Below are 17879 nucleotides of genomic sequence, written 5' to 3'. Positions count from 1 at the left end.
TGGTTAAAATTCAGTGACCCTGTAAATGACAGATCAACATCCATGAGCAGAACTAAGAGGTAAGGATATGGTGATATACTGTACCTTCACTGGTCTTCTGCTCATCAAAGGCTGTCTCCAGTGGAGGGCCGAATAAGGCTGTTGCATCCTCTGGCACTGGAGATTTCTTATTACTAAAATGGAGGAGAATTAAGCCAGATCTGCATGACTCATCCACACAGATGCAGACTAGTCACATTCAGGCTGCAACTCTAAAAGTTTGTGATTTAGACTCAGTTAAACAACTACTATTTTTAAAAGACTCTAAGTTGCAACAAGCATGGTTATATATATGCATAGTTTTTTATTTAGAATGTAACTAGTTTTTATTTTTATTCTGTTTTGTATTTTGGTTTTCAATTGAGGTTTTACTTAGTTCAATCATGTTAACTCTCTGAATAGTTTTACTATGTTATTGAACATGGCAATGTTAATGTATTTGGTCTGTTAAACACTGATGCTGCTTTTGTTGATTATTGTTGCTGCAGAGCAAGTATGGATTTGCTAATGCTAATAGATACACAGACACACTGCTGTGAGCATGTAAGATATGCTGCTATTGCATAAATAGACAACAAATCCTGTAGCAGATCTGGTCAGGTGGAGCTAAGGGAGGTGGAAGTTTCAGAGGAACTCTGATAGCACGCTGCAGGCTAGCTTACAGCAAACAATGAACCAGGTTGAATCCGAAATCACCCCCTATACCCTCAAATCGGGTGTTATTTGAGGAGATAGCCATTTGTAGTGGTGTCTGAAACCATAGTGAATGTTATTGAGTGCACTTATTCAATCCCACATTACATTGCACTGCAATAACGAGTGTACAACTGATGTACGCTCAACGGCTGTCTGAATTCACTCACTCCTTTTCATTCACTTCTTTAAGTGAACAGTACTACTGGACTTACGTAGGGAATAGTGAATGAGGGTTTAGGGGGCGATTTCGGATTCAGCCCCAGAGACTATTTTTATGTTGAGCAAGCAATCTCATTGGCTTGCAGGATCAGCAGAGGCCAATCAGCTTGTGTCATGCGGTAATGATGTAATTGCTTGCGGATTGCATGTAAAGGACCTGTCAGCCTGCGCCCTCTAGAGTTTCATGACTGAACTAGATATTTTAATTGGTAAATAAATACTTTTTGAGATGAGATTTTATTTAGTTTCAGTTCCAGAAATTGTAGTTAGGGCACAAACTGTTCAATCTACCTATGATGACACACAATGCACTTTATCAGAAACTGCACCATACTGAAAATAATACCATTAACATAACCATTCTTTTTGTAAAATTCACACCAACACTACATACTGCAGTACTTGCGGACAATAAAATGTAATATAAATACACCATCATTGCTGCATTTATCATACTTGTTTTTTCAGCAAAATGTATTTTACCTACACCTAAAAGCAACCAGTTATATATATATATATCTATTATGTAAAGACCATCCGGCTTTGGCTGAAAAATTATTTTCTCTGTAATTTGCTTTAGTTTTTTTAGTACACATTTATACTTCCAGTTTAATTTTTGGTCTTCTGCAAAGTTCATTTATTTCATTTTTATTTTAGTTAACAATATAATTTTTCCTTTGCTAGTTGTCATATTTGTAATAGTTTTTGTGAACAATAATACACTTGGAAATAACAGACAAAAAGTGTGTAAGTGTGCATATAGATACCTAGCAGGCTCGGGAGTGGGTGCAGGTGCGGGTGCAGGTGCAGGTGCAGGTGCAGGCGCAGGCGCAGGCGCAGGCGCAGGTGCATGTGTTGTAGACGGGGCAAGAGCTGGTGCGGGCGTTGGAACAACACGTCTCGGTCGTGCAATTTCTTCACCTGAGAATAACATCATGTTCATATGAACACACCTACTCCTACATATGCAAGCACACTTCCATATTCACAGGACAATTTAATTCCAGTAATTATTTATTGTCAGATTTAAAAAGACAACAGACTCATAAACCTAAGAATAAATTGTATTAAGTGTACTTACTGGGATTTCTTTTTGCCAGCCCCTGAAACAGACAGAAGGCCAAAACATTCATAAGACTAAAAGCTCATAACACCATATCGCTCATCAGCTGAAAATAGTGCATTATGGGTAAATTTAATCAAGGGAATGGTGAGTCAAACTCAGACAGAACCAATGCCTTGATGCCCAGTAAATTACTGTTTCATAATGCATTCTACAGCTGACAGAAAATTCCAATGATTGACTGATGAACAATCTTATCTGACTCATTGATGCATTAGTAACAAATAGTACTGTCATAAATGGTATTACATCACAGGTTCTTCATGGTGGATATGAATTTCAAATAGACCACAGCATTTGTTTTTCCTTTTAAGTCAAAATGGAATTCTTTAGACTAAAATGTGAGATAATAGATATCATACAGTATTTAGATTAGGAACTCTTTAACATAGCTTATGCAAGGCTCTACGGCAACCAGCATACAAATTATGTAAAAGACATTTGCTTGATTTCCAAAGTAAGCATTTTTTGGTGTCATGGATCTATAGCACAAAAGTAAGCATTATTTCTATTCACATGGGCCTTTTATTAGGTAGAAAAGAACAGATGAGGGAGAGAAAGTGAATAAGAGTGCTAATGTTAGCTTTTTAAAAAGTGACGTCTGTAAAGAGTAGTAGTTAATAAACTTTGAAAATAAAAATAATAATTTTTACTGGTCCTGACCTTTGCATCTTTATATGGAAATATCATCATATGTAACTATTAAGTCTCTTTAAACATGTAATATTTTGCTTATTTCATTAAATTGATAACATAGATATCTTTAAAATTCAAAAGCTCTCCCTCTGTATGACTGCTTCTACTGAATCATAAAGTGTTTCAAGCACTGGTGAACAGAAAAATAATTGTAAAAGGCACTTACCGGGCTACGTCTCTGTGACCAGCAAAAAGGAAGAGAGAAGAGACACCTGGTCAGAAAGTGATAAATCAGTAATACAGACTTCGATCAAAAGCAACCTCTGCTTCTGAACTGCATGGTGTGAATTAGACTATGTTCACCTTTATGCTGTGCTTTAGTGATGATTTTCAATTAAAGATCAGTTTTTTGAGATGAAGGCAGTGACAATTCAAGAGTGAATTACTTCAATTTTGATCTGTTTATTACATAAAATTATAATATAGCTCGGGAAGATATGGAATATATGAAACCTATCCAGATTTCAGCAATTCTTAAAAATGCCATTTATGCACGTATTGCCAACGTTGCACCTGTGCAGTACTGCTTGTCTCAGCACTGTTTGGTCTTCAGAGGATCCAAAAGCATAGAAAGTATGTACTGCTCAGCTCACTACAAAGAGATTTCAAAGATACGCCATACGGTGGGAAATTTTGTGGTCATGCATAATACTCCTGGACCAAATTCACAGTTAGAGTAGAAACGAAAGGACAAGAAAGTCAATTTTCCTTGGACATCTATTCTTTCTAACTCTAATTTAACTTCATTATATTTCTTTTTTCCTTATTCTCACTCCATCATAGTTGGATTAAGCCCAGGAACAAGGGTTCTGAGTTCGGTCTGAGTGTGGCCCGTGAGTTCTGAGTGATTAGGAATGATGTACAGTACCAGTGGCAAAGTCTAATCCAATAGGCTGTAAGCAATGCTCACCACCAATCAGAGCCAAGAGTGGGCAAGCAAATAACTGGCATGCAACCAAGTGCTTTAATATAAGAGCTGGTCTGATGACTAAGGCTGGTGGCCCACTCATTCAAATAATAAACAGAGGAAAAGTGTTGAAGTGAAACATGCATAAACAAACACCAGATGCAAAATGACATTATCCATCATCTATAATGAAACTATAAAGTACAAACTACACAGTCAATACAGTCTATTGCCTGTTTCAGTATCCAACAGTCCATCCCTAAACACACAAACTGACCCTAGATCAGTTCTTAACGTCATATTAAACACCATGCATGCAAACTTCACCATGCCAAAAGAGAAATGTTAGAAGAAGATGCCACTCTAAAAGAGGATAAAGTATAAACAGCTTACCGGACTATTCCTCTATATCAGCCAGCGTTAGAGTAAGGACAGATAGAAACAGAAAGACAGGCAGGGTAGAGACAGAAGAAGAGAGAGCATTATCGATCTACAATAGTATAGTGCTGGTAAGCATGCACAAATACGTTACACGTGAATTTGAGAGGAATGACAAGGCAGAAATGTCTTCAAACACAGATTACAGTATGATGAAACACTGTGCAAACCCAGTCAATTTTTCTGTCAACCACAGATATCGCCTCCAGCACATAATATATCTCCGCTAATAAGGAGATCAGTCAAACGTGGCAACAGATCAAGATCTCAGTGAGTGACCTGAATGACTTTACTCATAGCTTGAGTGAACGCTACTAAATATATAAAAAATCTATTTAATAAGCACATCAAAGGAATGTTTCACCCAAAATTTTTAATTCTGTTATCAATTATTCATGTGGTTCCAAACTTATATTTGATTTTTATATTTCCATGGAACACAATATTATACACTACCATTCAAAAGTTTGGGGTCCTTAAGATTTTGAAAGTTTTTAAAAGAAGTTGTTTACACTGCAAGTCTTAATGCAAAGATGTGACCTAATGACCATATGCAATTTTCTGTCCTGCCTGTTTACTTTCACTTAAGACACAACTGGTATCCAATATCTGCCCAAAATAGTTCTGTTGGTGATCGCTTTACTATGTGACATTGTTGACCCTCAGGTATTGAATGGCCATACTAAAATTAGTTTATAATTCACGTCGGGTGGCCATGATTATTTGCCAGCATGGATAAATTAAAAGCGGTTATGGATGTTTGCAGCGCAAAATCTCACGGACCGGATGTAGAGAGGAAAATAATGGTAATTTTCCTTTGTTATTTTTGTAGCATGGTTTCATTTATTTGAGAGAGAGATTGTGCATTACCTGAGTGTGTCTGTATGTAGTGAAGTTTGTTAGTTTATTTACAAAAACAGTGACGTTATCACCTCACTGCTGAGAAATAGCTTCCAGTAGCAAAGCTGTTATTTTAGCTGTTATTTCAAAGATTTACGGGGGAAAGAGATTGAAAACCTCTTCTATGCTCATGAATGTTTCTATGTTTGTGTACAATTTCTAAACTATTAAGTTTCCACCTCAGTAAAAATGCTGTGAGTTTTAGTCCTGGTTCATACAGGCACGTCTGCTTCATTATACAACATTATAACTCTACAGTATCTTTGTGTCGCCATCGCCTTTTGTTGGCTTGGATTTGCAAGGGGAATTCGGATAAACGTGTTTAGGCGTAGGTCAGATGTCCAGATATCAAATATGTATCTGATTTAAAACCACATTTGGAAGTCGCTCAGAACGGATGCGGAAAAATCGGATCTTGTGTGGATTTAAATGGTCTATTTTAACATCTTTTAAGCTGTAAATCAATTTCAATTTCAAAGCTGAATTTTCAGTGGCCATTACTCCAGTTTTCAGTGTCATGAAATCATTCAGAAATCATTCTAATATGCACTTTTTATTTATTTATTTTAGCTCAAGAAACATTTCTTATTATTGTCAATGTTGAAAACAGTTGTGGTGCTTAACATTTTTGTGGAAACACTGATTATTTGATGAATAGAAACTTCAAAAGAACAGAACATTTATTTGAAATAGAATGTTAATGTCTTTACTTGAATTTAATATATTATTGTATATGTATATATGTATGTATGTATATATGTATTTATATATATATATATATATATATATATGTACTGTATATATATATATGTACTGTATATATATATATATATGTATACACATACAGTATACATATATACATACATACATTTTACTCAGCCCAAACTTTTGAACAGTAGTTTATATTGAAGCATTTCCCAGATTTCTTTTATGAAACAACAATACATCTGTATAGGCATGATGCATAATAAGGCTATGGCAAAGTGACGACATTTTTAGATTAGCCACTATTTATGTGTTTTCCCTGATACAAAACTATTGAACACCTTCAGAAAATGTATAAAAGAGCAAACAAGATGTATGGGCTCCTTTTAATGGTATTTGTTCAATTATTTTTGGAGCATCACACTTCACAGCTCCAATCTCCAAAATGAAAAAGCACTCTGGACACTCTAAAATATTTCTTCTCATGGGGACTCCATAATAGAAAAGTCATATGGGTTTGTAACAAGTTCAAGGTGAATAAACGGCAACATTTCCGTTAGTTTGGGTGAACATTTTCTTAAACTTTTTTTGGCTTGCTACATGTCAACATTAAGCTTGGAATTAAGACAGTCGAATGATCAAACAGGCTCTGAGCACACTGGGTTTACAATGTGTGGCTTTATTAACTCTTGTTGGATGACTGCCCATAGAGGCTTAATAAAGAAGCAAAGCTTATCAATAAAACATGAATACCAGCTGGAACCCAGCACCTGGCCGAGAGGTGTGCTATATTAAGAAACCCCATGCCTTTGTGCTTTTGCTCGACTGTAACCCCACCGTTACATTTATCTCTCCCTGCGTTCTGGATGGTTGGCTGGATGTAATATCTCTGCCCTGACTACTCAGGTGAAGTATAGTAGAGAATACAACAAGATGTATGAATTATCACTCTCCTCTGATGAAATGAGAGAGAGCACGATCACTATTGTATGGTTTCTGTTGTTCAACCTTGCTCACACTTTTCTGTCGAGTATTCATTGCTAATCCATCACCATGGTTACACAAATACGCACAGGTTGCCATGGCAGAGGACGGGCATGTGACTGATGATTAATTCATGAGTAAGGAATGCCAGACGTTCCAATATACTGGACAAAGTGGATTTCAGTCACTGAGGTCAAAATAAGTCTGCTTAAAGAACGTGTAATATTTCGATGTTAAAATACAAAGAAAGTACAAGTAAGCCATTTGTAGGATGATTTTCCTAAAAATTTAATTAGCAGGGTGTAGTTAAACATTTTAAAACAATATAACTTTCAGAATGTGCATAGAAATGTATTTGACATTTCCTGCATATACACTACCGTTTAAGAGTTTGGGGGCACTAAAAAGTTTGGTCACAATTTAGATTAGGGTCCAATTCTCATTATTAACTAATTCTTAACTACGACTTATGCCTAAATAAATTCCAAATTATTGCTTATTAATAGTTAGTAAGGTAGTTGGTACGTTTAGGTATTGGGTAGGATTAAGGGATTTAGAATATGGTCACGCAGAATAGCGCATTAATATGTGCTTTATAAGTACTAATAAACAGCCAATATCCTAGTGATATGAATAAGCAACTAGTTAATAGTGAGAATTGGACCCTAAACTAAAGTTTTTAAAGAATTTAAAGAAATTGTTATTCGTCAATGATGCATTAAATTTATCAAAATTGAGAGTAGACTATTAAATTTGTTACAAAAGATTTCCATTTCATGTTCTTTTGAACTTTGTATTCAAAGAATCCTGAAAATAAATATCACAGTTTCCACACAAATATTAAGCAGCACAGTTTTTTTCAACATTGATAATAAGAAATGTTTCTTGTGCAGCATCTTCACATTAGAATGATTTCTAAAGGATCTTGTGACACTGAAAACTGGAGTAATGATGCTGAAAATTCAGTTTTGCCATCACAGGAATAAATAATTTTTTTTTTTTTTAAATATTACAATAGAAAAGTTAAAAAGTAGAACGTAGAAATATTTCACAATATTACTGTTTTTACTGTATTTTGAATCAAATAAATGCAGCTTTGGTGGGCATAAGGTAGCCTGGTTAAAACCAGACCATTCTCAGTAGTAACTGAGCTATCGTCTGGCAAAGCTTCATTAATAAATCATTTCCAAAAAGGGCGTCACCAACAGACGTCGCTCAAATACCTCTGGGCGCAGTTGGATAGACCTAAAACCAATCAGAGCGATCGTCATCGTGTAAAGCCATATGCTGCGTCCCAATTCGCCTAAGTTACACTACGCCATAAAAGTATGTACGCATCATAAACACCTCTCTTCACACTGGTACCTTTCCCACAGCATTTAAGCAGGCTCGTGTAACCCCACTGCTTAAGAAACCCACTCTAAATCCAGCACATCTGGAGAATTACAGACCGGTATCTCTCCTTCCATTCGTCGCGAAAACACTTGAACGAGTTGTTTTCAACCAGATCTCTTCCTTCCTTACACAGAACAACCTCTTGGACAACAATCAATCTGGTTTCAAAAGTGGACACTCAACTGAGACTGCCCTGCTCTCAGTAATTGAAGCTCTGAGACTGGCAAGAGCAGCCTCCAAATCCTCAGTTCTCATCCTGCTGGATCTGTCTGCTGCCTTTGACACAGTTAACACCCAGATCTTCCTGTCAATCCTAAAGATGAAGGGCATCTCGGGAACCGCACTCCAATGGTTCAAGTCTTACCTCTCAGGTAGGTCCTTTAGGGTATCGTGGAGGGGTGAGGTGTCTAAGACACAACATCTAGCTACTGGAGTGCCTCAGGGCTCAGTGCTGGGACCACTTCTCTTTTCCATCTACATGACATCACTAGGATCTGTGATTCAGAAACATGGCTTTTCCTATCACTGCTACGCTGATGACACACAACTCTACCTCTCATTCCAGCCTGACGATCCGACGGTAGCTGATCGTATCTCAGCCTGCCTGACAGACATTTCTGGCTGGATGAAGGACCACCACCTTCAACTAAACCTTGCGAAGACAGAGCTACTCGTGGTCCCGGCCAACCCAACACTTTACCACAACTTCACCATTCAGCTAGACTCGTCATCCATAACTCCATCTAGGTCAGCCAGGAACCTTGGTGTGGTAATTGATGATCAATTGAACTTCACAGACCACATTGCTAGAACTGCCCGGTCATGTAGATTTGCCTTGTACAACATTAGGAGGATCAGACCCTTCCTATCAGAACATGCTACTCAACTCCTTGTCCAAGCGCTTGTTTTATCCAGACTTGACTATTGTAACGCTCTCCTGGCCGGTCTTCCAGCTTGCACAGTCAAACCTCTGCAACTGATCCAGAACGCCGCAGCTAGAGTGGTCTTTAAAGAGCCGAAAAGGGCACACGTCACTCCTCTCCTCACAAAATTGCACTGGTTGCCAGTTGCCGCTCGCATCAAATTCAAGTCACTGACGTTTGCCTACAGAACAACCACTGGTTCTGCTCCCTTTTACTTTAACTCTTTACTTCAGACTTACGTGCCATCCAGGAACTTGCGCTCTGCAAGTGAACGGCGTCTTGTGGTGCCATCTCAAAGAGGCACAAAATCTCTTTCTCGGACCTTTACCATGACTGTTCCCTGCTGGTGGAATGATCTGCCTAACTCAACCAGAGCGGCTGAGTCCATAGCCACTTTTAAGAAACGGCTGAAGACGCTTCTTTTTCGACAGCACTTGATCCAGTAATACTAACACTTTCTCTACTACTCTATTCTATTCTGTTCTATAACTATAAAAAAAAAAAAAAATAAAAAAGTTCTGCGTAAGATTAAACTGAGAAGGGTCATAGCACTTGCATTTTGTTGTCCTACTGTTTGTTTAACTGCTTCTATTGTTCTCATTTGTAAGTCGCTTTGGATAAAAGCGTCTGCTAAATGAATAAATGTAAATGTACTCTTTTTGTGAAGAAAAGGTATTTACTTTTGAATGTGTAGCAAAAAAGTAGGCAAGCTTTGGGACATACTACTTTGTCATCTTTATCGGACGGATCTGTCGCGTGCATCCTGTCACGTAAACTGCCCTGTCAATCATCTTGTCACAGTTAAAATCCTCTATTAAATCTAATTTCCTACCGTTTCGGAGAGAAATGTAGTAGCACGTTCATCTGCCAGTGGGTCTTTCATGGAGACTGTCCTCATGTGTTTGCAATTTGAATATAATAATGCATTTAAAAGTTGGTGGCTTCACCAACGGACGTCGCTCAAATGCCTCTGGGTGCAATTGGATAGACCTAAAACCAATCAGAGCAATCGTCATCGTGTAAAGCCCGCCTCAACGTTTCTGATTGGTGCCGCGATTTCGACGGATTAGAAATGGGCTTGAATGAGCTCTTTGCCAGACTACTTGTAGAACAAATCTAAATTTGCCGGAAGTTGTCTGGGTTTTCCCAGGCTAGGCATAAGGGACTTTCAAAAACATCTTAAAAAGCTCTGTTTGCTTGAGCATTCTGTTCAGCCCAGCAAATGCAAAAACACTGACTCAACCAAAGGTGTGAATTGGCTGGGGCTGTGTGTTTGTTCAACCAACAGCAGACAGGAGGTTTCACCTGTTTGAAAACATTCAGAAAACTGCTCAAGGTTGTGGATTAGCATTCACTGAGCAGCATACTGAGAGAGGAATTCATTGACGTGCAGATTTAACTTTGGGAATAAGAGCTAATGAAAACCCCAGAAAAGATAATTACTTTGTGACAGCTAAAGACCAATATGAGTGCCAATTAATTTCAGGAACAAAGCAGAACAAGAAAAGGTAGGTGGTCCTGAGTTGTAGATCTGAGTAATGCTTGACAAGACTGATTGACAAGACACAAAAAGGGCTTTAATAGCTCATTGACAGAGTTGCATGTATCTGTGTATGAATAATTTAGCGTGTAAGTTCTTCTTGTGACACGTTCTGGCCGGGATGCCTACCTGTCAGTAGGCCTGCCGCACTATGCAGCGGAGTCATTGTGCCCAGTTTCCAAGCTGAATTATTGAGAGAGAACAGAGCGACACTCTAGTCAAAGAGACTCCGCCTGAAACTCCTACTCTCTCTGACTCCAGATAAAGACACACTCAGTGAGTCAGATAAGACTCATCTACACCATATCTCATCTGAATGACCTCTGTCAGACAGACTTCAGATGATGTCACCAATGAAAAAAGTTTTTAAAAGTCAATACTTCGGTTTGGAGAGATAATCTTTGTGGAATCTTAACCGCACACACCATATGAACCGGATGTTCTCAGCATATTCTCGCTTGTGAGTTAATGGTTATCAAATGATTTAATACAATCTGATGGATGAATTGGAAAATGTTATCAGCAAAAGCTAGTCATCTGTATGGTATTCAGAAGGGCTAAAGTAGATTTATTAAAATTGTAAACTGAATTCACAAACACTAAGTACCAAAAGTATCATTGTACTACCATGTAAACTACCGTTCAAAGGTTTGGGGTTGGTTACATTTTTTAAATGTTTTTTAAAAGAAGTCTCTTATGCTCACCAAGGCTGAAATACAGTAAAACAGTAAAATTGTGAAATATTATTGCAATTTAAAATAACTATTTTAAATGATTTAAAAGTCATTTAGTTCCTGAGATGGCAAAGTTGAATTTTCAGCATCATTACTTGGGTCTTCAGAAATCTCCTTCAGAAATCATTCTAATATGATTGGTGAAACATTTATTATTATTATTATCAATGTTGAAAATGCTGTGCTGCTTAATATTTTTGTGGAAACCATGATCCACAAAATCTTTTGTAACAAATCTTTTGTAACATAAATGCTTTATAAAATTATCTTGCTAATCTGAATACTGTTTTGCAAGATAAGTCTGTTTTGAGCCAGTGGAGAATGATTAGACAGGTGTTGTCCACACATATATATTCATCTCCTGAATGCTGCATGAAGGATACACAAAGACTTTCCAGCATATATTCAAGGTACACCTAAAAATATCATTATATAAATACCTAAAAACAGCTTTAACTAACAGGATGCAGCTATATAGATTGCCGAAACTCAACAATGTTTTTAGTGAAATGGCAGGTAGGCGTTTTTGGACTATTAAAATGGCATGCATCTCCATCTGAACTGCTCACACTGCTCTCTCCAGCACCAGCCTCCACAGTGAGATAGCCTCATATTATCCACACATCTACAAGCAAGGCTCCACAAAAAAAAAAAAAGGCCTTTCTACTGTTAGCCAAGTTTGGCATGTGGCTTTTGTCATCATGTGAATATGCAATTGAGTTGACAAGGTTAATACAGAATCTAAAGCACTTCCTCTTTTTCATGAGTATCCTTATACAATACATATAAAATCTGCATCCGTGCTACAAGCTGTTTCCTCTCCTTACTGACAGAAACACTAAAGCCCTGTTCGGACGGGATTAGTTTTACAAGGGTAGATGGAGTAATGTAATTTTATCACAGGACGTCTGTAATAGTAATGGCCAATTCGCACGGGATAAGAAATCTCAAACTGTATAAACAGTTAGGTCCAGTCGAACGATTTATTAATTAAATTAATTAAATTCTGATTGGATTCTGTTGGTAATAGACACTTACCAAAAGCTAAAAGAAGTTTTGTGCCTCTAACAAGTGCTTTCAATCTTCTTTTTGATCTGAATGGTATGTGGAAAACACTTGAGGTTGTCCCACCGCCTAGAACGCAACTGAATGCTTCTTTAAGCGCCTCTGTACTTGAAAAACTACTTTTAAGCAGGAAATGACGCAATATTTACGTACATATTTACAGCTGGTCAATTCGCACAGGATTAGCATTACCTGAGGTAATTTTTCCAAAACTTTTTACAGAAGGTAAAAGTCGCCGTAATCTTTACTGACATTGATTACTGAGATGGCACATTCGGACAGGACTAAAATCACTGAGAAGCTCTAATAATTACTTTACCCCATCTCTCCATGTAAAATTAATCCCATCCGAATAGAGCTTAAGTGTCTCTCAAACTACTTCATGCACTGATTTACTGTCGACATAAACCAGAAAAAGCAGGATTACAATATACTCACAATATAACAATATGATATATACATGGAAATTAGGCTGATCCTTAATATAATTGTGGGCAGCAGTGCAAAGTTCAATCTCTGCTAAATTTATCTAAAATTATTATTTATTTTTTTTAATTGTCAGAGATTTAAATCAACAGTTTTTCAATAATAGACGAATATGTAAAAGTATGGTATCAGGGGTAAAAAAACGCCCCTGCTTTTGGGGATAAATGCACAACATGATGACTTTTCCATTTGGTGACATGACAGATGTTTAATATCATTTATAAGTTGGCTGTCCACCTTAGAGATAATCACTATATTTATAATAAAACTATGATGTTAATCATATATAATAAAACATCATATTTATTGTTACTACTGAAAAGCCATATTGCATTTTTATGGAATCTCCTTCAAAGCTTTCAGAAGTTTTTTTTTTTTTTTTAAATGAACATTTTAATGACGGTATATTTATTAAACAAAAATGCATTTCCTTTACTTATCGAAATAAACTGAAAATAGTACAAACTTTAGTGAAGTGATTATTTAGATAACTTAGATAGTATGCTAAACTTTAAACTTTAGCTAAAGTATTTGTATCAGTACTGGGGGTAAAAGGGCGGCCTCACCATCTTAAGCAAAACAAACCACTTCAATGATTGTTTTCCCCAAAAAATATGTTGATCCATGACTATTTAATAAAAACAATTTTTTTTTTTATCATTCCTACACTATGGGAGAGCCTTTAGCCCCATTGTACCCTATATAAGCATCATTCTACCATGGTACTTTCACAGTATCCTTTTTGTAAGGGATGTCCAAATAAGTACAAAGTACAAAACCATTAAGACATACAGTATCACATGGCACAATATTCTCTGCTATGTTAAGTTTAAGGAAGAAAAAGTGACAAGAAATGATATCATAGGCTTGGGATTCATGGGTAACATTGGCTGGACTCACCAGAGGCGAGGGAGACAGAGCTAAGTTGCCTATGGAGGCTTTTAATTCATCTACCGAGGGAGCTGCAAAGTTAGCGTCTGCTGGCAGGGGTTTGATTTTGATCTTAAACTTTTTGCGGTGGTCCTCCTCTTCTTCAGACTCACTGGAGGAGAAAAAGTGAGTCTTCTCTTTGGGGGCTGGTGGAGGGCTGTTAAGGGATCAGTTGTAAATTCCCATTATTACAACACTGGATGAATTTTATAGACCTTACACATTCTTAAGAATTAAATAACATAATTATGAATTTTTATTGGCAAAATTTTCTACATTAAATCAAAATCATTTATGGCTCAATTAAAAGGATATCTCCCTCTTCCTCCTCTGGCCTGATGCTATATCCTTCTTCATCCACCTCAGGCGAGTTCTGCAAAAGAAAAGAACTGGAGTGAGATTTAATCACAGAAGCAGTAGTATTATTTGATAGTTTAAATTAAATGGCCATTAATGTAGTAGCTTTAGCTGTCATATGCTTTACTGAGTATCTTGAAAGATGTACTTACATATCTCTCCCAATCAATCTCCCCGCAGAAGCCATTTGGAGCCCCATTGGTCTTTTTCTGTGACTGAGCAAATCAAAACACAACTTTAGCAACATCACTCAAATTCCCTGATATTTAGATGAGATGAGTTTGGCCTATTTAGGGGTACCGCTGAGGGAATCTACAGGTGCTTAGTGAGTATTCACTTCTAGCTAAATGACTTCTGTCTCTATATTCAGTACCGATTCAGTCTCTTGGGGTTCCTGTGTCACGGTCATCCATCATGAAGAAAATAAAGACATAATTTGAATTATTTTCTACCATTTCAAATCTCGAATTCAAATAAGGCTTCACATAAAAAAAAGCTTACATTAACACTGATTATCTGATGCATTAAAACTAGGGCTGTCAAACTATTTAAATATCAAAAGACACAAAGGGCCCTATTTTAACGTTCTAAGCGTATGGTCTAAAGCACAGGGCGCAAGTTCACTTAGGGCGTGTCCGAATCCACTTTTGCTAGTTTAACGATGGGAAAAATGGTCGGCGCGCCAGGCGCATGGTCTAAAAGGGTTGTCCCTATTCTCTTAATGAGTAATGGGTGTGTTTTGGGATTTACGTGCGTTAAACCAATCAGAGTCTCATCTCCCATTCCCTTTAAATGCCAGTTGCGCTCGCGCCAAGGCAGACTCGCTATTTACAGAAGGCGTCTCCAGAGCGCAAACGGAACTGCTCGTGTGCGAGGTAAAAGTACGCAAGCAGACCATCTACGGGACAAGCCAGATTTCACCATATCTTTATGTACACAATAATAATCTTTTACATTGTAATCCTTTTATTTTAAATATTTGACATGTTTGTGTGCTGCTGTGCGTCCCTGTGTGTTTAATTAGCAGAGTCTACGCACGTTGTGGACCCGCCTATAGGCGCATATTACTAACATGCTCTTTAATTAACAAAAAGAAATATTGCGCCATTGACTTTAGACCAGGTTTCAGTTGGTCAATGGCGCAATCTATTTCTGTTGCCTCAAAATAGCAACGTGCCAACAATGCGCCAGAACACACCTAGTTTTCAGACCAGCACGCCCATGGGCACACAAATGGGCACAAATGCATTTGCTATTTAAACAACGTGGCGCAGGACGTGAAAATGATAACTGCGTCGGACTGAAACTAGCAAAAAAAACCACTTGTGTCGCGCTTGCCGCTGCATTGCGCGGGTTTAAGATAGGGCCCTAACAGTTTTTGCATTAACGTTTTAATGAACCATTGTGCTTCACTTGTGGGTAAATATTTCCGTTGTTGATCTTTGATGATAATTACATTTTACTTTACAAAGAATGCAAATGACTTTACTTTTGTTAAATCCAATCAAGGCTTATTTTATAGTTAAATTACCCATAAAAAGGTATTTTGTCATTCTTTACTGATAAACGGATGGTCTTCTAGGCTCTTCTCCGTGTGTGTGTGTGTGTGTGTGTGTATGTGTGTGTGCTTGCCTTGCTGCTTTAATAGGCTCAGATTATTTAAATGACTCAGTTCTCAGAATTCACAAAGAACAGAATGAATTCATATGTTGAATAAACATTTAATTAATTTGCTTATGTTAATGCATCAACTTTTGCATCCCTAATTAAAACAAACATTGATTAAAATTCCAAAATACAAATAATAGCACATTTGGCTCTTGAAATGATGTTGTAAGTTAAGAGGTACTTACTCCACCATCTCTGTCTGGTGACCCCCTAAAAACAGAGAACACAAAAGAAAGAGACAAAGAGGTCTTTAATGCCCACTTAAAATGCAAGCCTCTCTTTTTCCAACTCAAGCACAGAAGCAATTAGGCTCCGCTGTGAGGCACAGTAACACCTGTGTGTTGGGCCTCAAACAGACACACTCTCAAAACAGACATCCTCTATTCATCTACAGCCTTTTCACGCCATGAAGCAAGGGACAGGGATTCAAAGCATGCAAGCAGCAAATGCTCCATTACTGATGAGCTTGTGAGAGAACTCCATCAGCCTGTCTTTGGAAGCTCAGCTATTACTAAGTTCATTAACTCTAAAGGCTGACATATGAAATAATAGTCAGAAAAAAAAATATTTTTTATTAAATGGAACAATTTATTGAACCTTTAGACAAAATCTTTAAAAAAAAGTTTGCAAATTTGATACACTAGGCTTTTATTACTCATATAGCATGATATGGGATAATACGGAGTTCATACTTGTGGAGAAAAACTATCAAATATGATACAGTAGGCTTTATAGGGTCAATACTGGTGTATAAATTAGTGAAACTTACGTAGAGTCAGTGTCCTTTTCTTTCTTCCGTATCCCGAAGGCCTTCCTGGTGCGTTTTTTCAATCCTGTGGAGCGTAGAGAGATCTATTAGTGTTCTAATTTGATATGGGTCAAAAAAGCACAAAAACATAGTACAGCCTCATAGACACAGACACATGGCATCACACATTTGCAAATGTGCTGTAACTGTAGGTGTGTGTATCTGTGTGTGAATGTAGGTGGGTGGATGTTTGTAAAAAAGAGAATGTTCAAAGACCTATGACATTTCAGATCAAACAATGAACTGAATCTATTACTGAATTACACTGCAGATTCAAAATTGATTTCAGCACCAATTTCAAAGACAGAAAGCATTAGCATTTGGCAAATTCACAAACTGACACAAAAAAAAACCTCAGTAATTCGGCATAGATTTTATTTTTTTGATAAGAGCTTTAAAAATATGTACATATTTTTTTCCCCAATATTCTTTCACTTACAAATTTCACAATGAAGATGGTCAAAACTTCAGTTTCACATTAGCTGTTTCCATCCAGCTATTGTTATCAGCATTTTGGGATATCGCATTAAAGAATGCTGGATGGAAACGCCAAGACGTGCATAAATTAAAAAAATTTACATATAAAACTCAGTTGCGCTCAATTGAGGCGTAGGCCTATACATTTTTATCCGATAAGAAGCTATGAGCACAAACTACGATGGAAACACATTTACTGAACAAAACACTCGATGTGCTACAAAAAACTCACTTGACTTTGCCTCAACAGTGATTGGATAATTGGACTAACCAGCGGACCAATTTCATTGCACAGCATCTCAAATGTTGGCTTGATCATTCTGAAATGTCTGAGTCAAAGTCTGTCATCAGAATGATTTGGTTTAATGACCTCCCAGAAGCGTCTCACACGATTGCATTCCCAAACATCAGGCATCCGAATGCAAGATAACACGACAGCGTTTATGGCGTTTCGTATGATGTAGGAAAAAAAGAGTAACATTGACTACCTTGTTCCTTGCCATTTCTATTTTCATTTCAGATATTTCGCATCAATTTCCCGGTAAGTGACGATTTTGTTCTCTTGAACACATGGGATGGAAATGCTGGTTTATTTGCAAATGTTTTATGTGATATTCCAATTTTGAGCATAAGTTAGATTCACAACTTTGATTGGAAACATAGCTGTTGACTTTAAATAATATTTATTTTGTGTGTTTGAATTCTGTCCTCCAAATTTTGTTTTTATTATGTTCACTTGTTCACCCCAAATAATAATGATAAAGCAAGGTTCAACTACATTATAAATTA

At 37.1% G+C, this 17879-nt stretch overlaps 1 protein-coding gene across 11 annotated transcripts in view; it reads right to left on the bottom strand.

Moving 5' to 3' along the window:
* The window catches only part of sgip1a (SH3GL interacting endocytic adaptor 1a), an 82023-nt gene that overhangs the window by 18823 nt on the left and 45321 nt on the right, over positions 1-17879 (bottom strand). For 10 of the 11 annotated variants that reach the window (XM_079883676.1, XM_079883679.1, XM_079883682.1 and 7 more), the window contains 10 exons: positions 16575-16638; positions 15991-16015; positions 14290-14352; positions 14096-14153; positions 13751-13929; positions 4074-4085; positions 2940-2951; positions 2036-2057; positions 1722-1875; positions 85-173 (listed from right to left, as the gene is read on the bottom strand). In XM_079883676.1, coding sequence (XP_079739802.1) covers positions 85-173; positions 1722-1875; positions 2036-2057; positions 2940-2951; positions 4074-4085; positions 13751-13929; positions 14096-14153; positions 14290-14352; positions 15991-16015; positions 16575-16638 — 678 coding nt within the window. The remainder of the gene's footprint in view (positions 1-84; positions 174-1721; positions 1876-2035; positions 2058-2939; positions 2952-4073; positions 4086-13750; positions 13930-14095; positions 14154-14289; positions 14353-15990; positions 16016-16574; positions 16639-17879) is intronic. The other variant, XM_079883677.1, reaches the window with a different exon arrangement.

The sequence above is a fragment of the Squalius cephalus genome (genome assembly GCF_949319135.1).
Source record: "Squalius cephalus genome assembly, chromosome: 10".
In the NCBI taxonomy this organism is placed as follows: domain Eukaryota; kingdom Metazoa; phylum Chordata; class Actinopteri; order Cypriniformes; family Leuciscidae; genus Squalius; species Squalius cephalus.
This window is presented reverse-complemented; position numbering and strand designations above follow the sequence as displayed.